The sequence below is a fragment of the Hypomesus transpacificus genome, chromosome 11 (assembly GCF_021917145.1).
Source record: "Hypomesus transpacificus isolate Combined female chromosome 11, fHypTra1, whole genome shotgun sequence".
Taxonomy (NCBI): Eukaryota; Metazoa; Chordata; class Actinopteri; order Osmeriformes; family Osmeridae; genus Hypomesus; species Hypomesus transpacificus.
This window is the reverse complement of record NC_061070.1, coordinates 16661259-16667613: the sequence shown is the minus strand read 5'-3', so window position 1 is coordinate 16667613 and position 6355 is coordinate 16661259. Positions and strand designations below refer to the sequence as shown.

Here is a 6355-nt window from a genome sequence, read left to right as displayed (position 1 = left end):
TGTTTACTGTCGACTAAAACTGTCAGTGTACAACTTTTATGGAGCAGCAAGACTTTATTGGAGAAAGCTGCATGTAGCCTACATGATGTAGTTTCCCATTAACTGGCGACCACGTACGATCTAAACTTCAAGAATAGTGGGTTGCAACTCCAAATGCCATTGTAGTTCGTCGGTAAAGTAATAAGAGGTCTATAACAAAACAATATCAAATGCATTTATTAAAGGTTTGTTTACATTATTGCATCTAGAGTTTTTTGTATTCATTGCCAAAGCCTTAGTTTTAATATTAATGGTAGATTTTTAATTTGACAGTTAAAACAACGTAACGTTAGTAAAAGAAAAAAAAGAAAACATGATCATTGCATGTAGGCATGGAACTACGATACTGCTTTAAGAAAAACAGCGTCCTTTAAGAGGGCCACCTTTACTGGCATTCATTCTTTACCACCCGTATGTCACTCAGCCATGGACGACTCCAGACCTCAAATTTGCACTGGTGTGGCTGTGGAAGGAACAAACATGATCAGAGAGAGCGCCATTATGTGAACAGGATGAATTACAATCAGAACAACGGTTTCTGACCACAGGAAAGAGATAACACACACCAGATGATTACATAATTGTTTTTTCGTTCTTATTTTTTTTTCGTTGTTGTGTTGATGTGTGTCCATGTCTCTGTTTTGTGCTGTACAACAAAATTGCCTCTCGGAGGGCATTTACGTTCTCTTTTTCAGTTATATCTAGTAGCCAATTTGTTTGCCATTGTGTTTTCTTCTTTAGATAAACTAACGTGGTATTACCTGGGCCACTTGTGGGTCCTCGTGAATTGTACACGTGGTCTCAGCACCTCCTTTCCTGCAGGAGGTCCTTGCCATTTCCACGGTGAAGATGTACTTAATACCAGCCACAACCTGAGGACAAAGCCATGTCAGATCTCACACCAGGGTGTAGGTTTAAGCCAACAAACATTTTAAAAACGATAAATCTGCCAATGGCTTTCTCCTCTGTGATAGTACAATACACATTATTAATATACGTGTGCCCCAAAACGGTCAATCTTGTCGTTTCAAGGATTTAAACGCTTCATTGTTAAGCAATAGACGGAATTATTTTAGGCCTCCGTGTTTATTTGAAATCACACTGGTGTTTGTCGCTTTGGGATTGCATTAAACACGTTGGTTATTTGTCATTTTCTTGTTTATAATAACCTTTCCCCTCTTTGTCAGTTTTAAGTTATGTTTTGTGTTGTGATTGTTAAGTAGGCGTTGCACAGACAGGACATCCAGCGTAACGGTAGGCTAACCACCTTAGGCTATATGAAACTTTCACACCTACAATTTGTATTGACTTCAATACATTTAAAAGATTTAATTAATCTACCAACCTGTTTCTGAACTTTGACGACCTTAGCAACCTGGCTGACGTACATGTCGTTGGTTTTCTTGTTGTGTTGCACAACGGCGAATTGTAAGGCATCTTGCGTAGATTTATCACTCATGTCAGCGTCCATGACACCTCCAGCCATCATACCAGCACTTGCAACGGTGAAAACCACCGCAAGCAAAGGTACAAAGAACGTCCAATTCATGATTTCAGATAATGGCGTTGTTCGTTCGATACCACCGAAACAATACGGTCGACAAAAACAAACCAAGTTCTTATATAATCCTGGCGCGTCACTAGGTGGGTTCGACTTAACGCAGCGCCGGCGTCGCCTGTAGCCGCCTGCAGCCCGGCTGACTTGAAGCAGCCAATGGCATTCTCAGCTTCAAGGCAGCTGGCTGCAGCCGGCTGTGGGCGCCGCTGGTGCTGCATGAAGTCGAACGTACCTATTGTCTGCTGAGACAGCACATTCAATCACTGCAACCCAAACAACATGTTCAAGTACGCCTGTTTTGGATTACGACGTAACCCACAATAACCCGTTCCCCAAAATCGCAAATGTGACAGTCGTTTTTCTTCCACAACAGCCGTTTTAAATCGAGTAGTGGCGCTGATTTAGGTTAATATGATCGTAGGCTACCAGTTAATTTATTAGGGCTAAAAAGCTATGATCAACTCCTTAAAGTAGAATACATTTATTATAAAGATATCGTTGGTAAAAGCACGTAGTTTATGTAAAGCTGATAGGTTTATATGAATGTATCGATCTCCGTTGTAAGAAACCTATCGTAACAAGTCAGATAAAATAAACTGCCCTGACTTTTGGGATTGGAAAATCTTCTACCAATCACTGCAACCCAAATCCTTTGGGTATGATTGTTTTATTTCGTGGCGTACACTGCCTTGAACCGAAATGAAAAGCACGTCCACACACACACCAGCCCAGATTACGAAAATTGGACTTTGCAGCAGTTCAGAAGTAATACAAAAGTAGGCTACCTACATCGAGGCAGAAGCGCATTTGGGAAATAATGCAAGCAATTGAAGATCTGAGGTAGGCTAAATGCGATTAATATGATCCAAAAGACATGACTTAAAGCGGCATTGAATGCCACATGTTTTAATGTTTGGTTCACGGTCAGAAGTTGTTTTGCAGGCAGGCCTTCTCCAGTTTGGAGCCCAAGCACCAGCAGATTTTGGCAGCAGGATCTGTTGCTGTGGGCGGTGTGTTGACCTATCTGCTATGCAGAAAGAGGGAGGCCAAAAGCATTCCTATGCTTGAGGAATGGTGGGGCGCAGGAGTGAGACCTGAAGTTGAGAAGGAGAACATTTACCCCTTCACAGTCCAAACCTCAGAAGAAGAGATTCAGGTAAGAAGCAAGTTCACCACACTGAAATCTGCATTATTTGTATCTTTTATTAGTTAAACCGCCTTATTTAACAGTTGGTTTATGATTGCCTACTTAGGATCTTTATGATCGCATTGACAAGACACGCTACACAGAACCCCTGGAGGATTCCTGCTTCCAGTACGGATTCAACTCCACCCATCTCCAGAGGGTGGTGTCCTATTGGAGGAATCAGTTTGACTGGAAAAAGCAGATTACCGTACTGAACAAGTATCCCCACTTCAAGACCAAGATAGATGGTACACAGACACACCTAATGACGCATGATATAAAGTATTCCTCCTGTCACACCCATAGTCAACACAGAGTCAGCATCAACTCGCTCTGGATAAGAGCGTCTGCTAAATGACTAAATGTAACTCCCTCAGGTAGCTTAAGAAACTGTTCTTGAAGACCTGATTGTCTCATCACCAACCCTTTTCCCTCAGGCTTAGACGTGCACTTCATTCGTGTCCGTCCGCCCCATCGTGAGGGGCAGAAGGTGGTGCCTCTCATGCTGGTCCACGGCTGGCCTGGTTCCTTCTATGAGTTCTACAGGATCCTGCCCCTGCTCACAGAGTCCCAAGACGACCTGGTGTTCGAGGTCATCTGCCCTTCCATCCCGGGGTATGGCTTCTCTGAGGCTCCCCATAAACAAGGTGACAGCAACGGTGAAGCGCACAGCACACATTCTCCCTGCAAGTTGTCCTAGGGTGTAGGGTTTGTTTTCAGATGTGGGTAGGACAGCCATAAAAATGAAATACACATAAATACACAGGATGCGGATGCGGATGTGGATGTTAAATATGTTCTTCATAAAAAATGTGTGTCAGACTGGGTCACAGATTTGCTGCTCTCAGAATGTAACCTGAAACCTACGCCCTTAAAGTTCTCCGGCCTTTGCCGCCGGCGGACATTGACGTATGGTTCTTCTTCTGTGGTTGATGGTCCTCCAGGGTTCACCAGTCTGGCTGCTGCCACAGTCTTCCTCAAGCTGATGGAACGTCTTGGGTTCTCAACGTTCTACCTGCAGGGTGGTGACTGGGGCTCACTTATCACTGCCAACATGGCCCAGATGAAACCTCAGTAAGTCAGATCAGTCAACATGGCCCAGATGAAACCTCAGTAAGAGTCAGATCAGTCAACATGGCCCAGATGAAACCTCAGTAAGTCAGATCAGTCAACATGGCCCAGATGAAACCTCAGTAAGTCAGATCAGCTGTTGTATTGGAATATGGCTCCATTCGCCGCAGGTTGAACTTTGAACCTTTCACAATTTCATTTTTCTGGTCTACCATAAGAAGTTAAGAACCAGCTAAATATTCAGAATCATGCAGCTTGCTGGTGCAACGTTGCACGAGGATGATTTTGTGTGACTCATTCTTCCTCAAAACAAATTATGGTGAAATTCTTAGTAATCTCATAACAATGGTGCTTTCTGTCAAGTACACAATGACTATTGTGCAGAGTTCCAGAGAGCTAACAGAAACAAGTCTGCTATCACAAATGTGTTGTCATAGATGCATACTTATCTTTTAACCTGTGCTTGTTTTTCTATTCATACTTGTCTTCAAAATCCTAACATCTATCTTGAAAATGTGAGGTTGAATAATAACAGATAGTCTTCTGATCACCGATGAAACTGTTCTAAGCTGAATCTTTCATGTTGATTACATTAAGCAACCACAAAAAACGTAATCGACTTAAAAATTCTTAACTTTAATTTGTTGTTGTTGTCAGGAATGTGAAAGGTCTTCATCTGAACATGATACTTGCGCCACGAAAAGGATTTGGATTTCTGATGTCTCTCCTGATTGGACCCTATCTGCCTTTCCTGGTGGGGCTGACGAAGGAAGACGTTCGTAGGCTGTTCCCCTTCATGGAGAAGAACGTGTATGAGATGCTGAGAGAGACAGGATACATGCACATCCAGGCCACCAAGCCAGACACCGCAGGTAGTACAAAGTGCTGTTTCTGTGGCAATGGGGCTCATCTGATAAGTGCACGTACCTTAGGCTGAGCTCTCTCTCTTCCCTGTCACACTTCACTTATAATCTGTCAAGTAAAGTATGAAAAATACCATTAATATATCTTTAAAAAGAAAGAAAGAATGGTGTTTCTGAAATGGGACTGATTTTAAATACTGAGATGCTCTGCCTGTAAGTACATCTTGGCAGTAACGCCACTTTATAGAACTGAAACAGTGTTCATTTGTTTGTGCAGGTTGTGGTCTGAACAACTCTCCAGTTGGTCTGGCTGCCTACATTCTGGAGAAATTCTCCACCTGGACTGACTTTAACAACAGGGACTTGGAGGATGGGGGGCTGGAAAGGTAGATATGATTCATAAACCTATTTTGTAGCCTAAAACGGTGAAGGTATTTGGATGACACATTATATTGTTTGAATGTGTGTTATGTATTCCCAGTCTCATTCTTGCTTGAGCTATATGTTTGTCCTCACACTATATGTTTATTGATATACACCGTTAGACCAAAAGAAATTCCTTGAATATGAAAACCTGCTTGGCAATAAACCTGTTTGGCAATAAACCTGTTTTCTGATTCTAGGAAATTCAGTCTAGATGACCTCCTAACCAACATCATGATCTACTGGAGCACAGGCTGCATTGTCTCCTCAATGCGTTTCTACAAGGAAAACCTCAAGACCAACATGGAGAACAGACTGGATAGCAGGTATTAGTGGATTCCAGAGCAGTACTGTCACTATACTCTATACTTCTGGAGAACCATGTTAAGGGTCTGGTTGTATAAGAAGGGTTAACTTAGTCCTTCCTGTCCACAGGACTGGAGTGTTCGTGCCGACAGGACTGGCAGCGTTTCCTAACGAGCTCCTTCACTGTCCTCGTTCATGGGCCAGTCACAAGTTCAGAAACATCTACTTCTACTCTTACATGCTTCGGGGCGGTCACTTCGCTGCCTTTGAAGAGCCGCAGCTTCTGGCAGCAGATGTGGTCCAGTTTGTTAAGAAAGTGGAAAAGATGTAACGTCTCTCGTATGGTCGAATACTCATACTTCTGTGGTCGTCCTACCCAGGAAGGAGAGAGGAAAGCTGCTCACAAAATCGAAACACTTTGCCTTGATATGCGCTTTAGATCCTGAAGTGAATGAATATGCACTATCTGTATGTTGCTTTGTCTAAGTCCAGTAAATTAATTGAATGTAAAATATTGATGTGATAACTGACAGATCAACACAGGGTCCAATGATAATCAGTTTCCTGTGAAATCTTGTTTTATGTCAAGTTTGTTAGTGAAGAGTGCCTAGGGAGTACAATGGTACTTAGGAATGGTTTGCTGAACCCAACGCTAGTTTCCTCAAGGATCACAATGACTCTTGCTTAGACTATTGCTCTTGTTGGTTAGTGGTAGCTGATTTAAACTGTTGTATTCTATTTTAGTTAATCCTATTTTTATTGCTTTCCTACAGGTACACCTGCACTTAGAGATTAATGTTGTGTAATTTTTAACTTGTTTAACTACATGCTCTTATGGTTTCTTCCCTTTAGCACTATTTTTTGGTTGTTCACAATATGTACTTCTTGTTTTTGACTACCCGTAATGCT

The 6355-nt window shown here is 42.3% G+C and overlaps 2 protein-coding genes across 4 annotated transcripts; one reads left to right on the top strand and one right to left on the bottom strand.

Annotated features, from left to right (window-relative positions):
- Positions 1-200: 200 nt before the first annotated feature.
- Positions 201-1704, bottom strand: cst3 (cystatin C (amyloid angiopathy and cerebral hemorrhage)). The gene is made up of 3 exons (XM_047028707.1): positions 1385-1704; positions 801-911; positions 201-502 (listed from the first exon to the last, which is right to left on the bottom strand). The coding sequence occupies exons 1-3, from the start codon at positions 1586-1588 to the stop codon at positions 425-427; spliced, it is 393 nt and encodes a 130-aa protein (XP_046884663.1). The 5' UTR covers positions 1589-1704; the 3' UTR covers positions 201-424.
- Positions 1705-2271: 567 nt separating this feature from the next.
- On the top strand, positions 2272-6303 carry ephx5 (epoxide hydrolase 5). Of its 3 annotated transcripts, none has more exons than XM_047028700.1 (9): positions 2272-2437; positions 2540-2753; positions 2851-3031; positions 3221-3430; positions 3728-3857; positions 4512-4726; positions 4995-5103; positions 5341-5466; positions 5576-6303. In XM_047028700.1, exons 1-9 carry the CDS (start codon positions 2415-2417, stop codon positions 5775-5777), a joined length of 1410 nt encoding a protein of 469 aa, XP_046884656.1. In that variant the 5' UTR covers positions 2272-2414; the 3' UTR covers positions 5778-6303. The 3 variants fall into 3 exon arrangements, with proteins under 3 accessions (XP_046884656.1, XP_046884659.1, XP_046884657.1); XM_047028703.1 differs by having other exon boundaries at positions 2529-2753; positions 5576-6300; XM_047028701.1 differs by having other exon boundaries at positions 2526-2753; positions 5576-6300.
- The last annotated feature ends 52 nt before the right edge of the window (positions 6304-6355 follow it).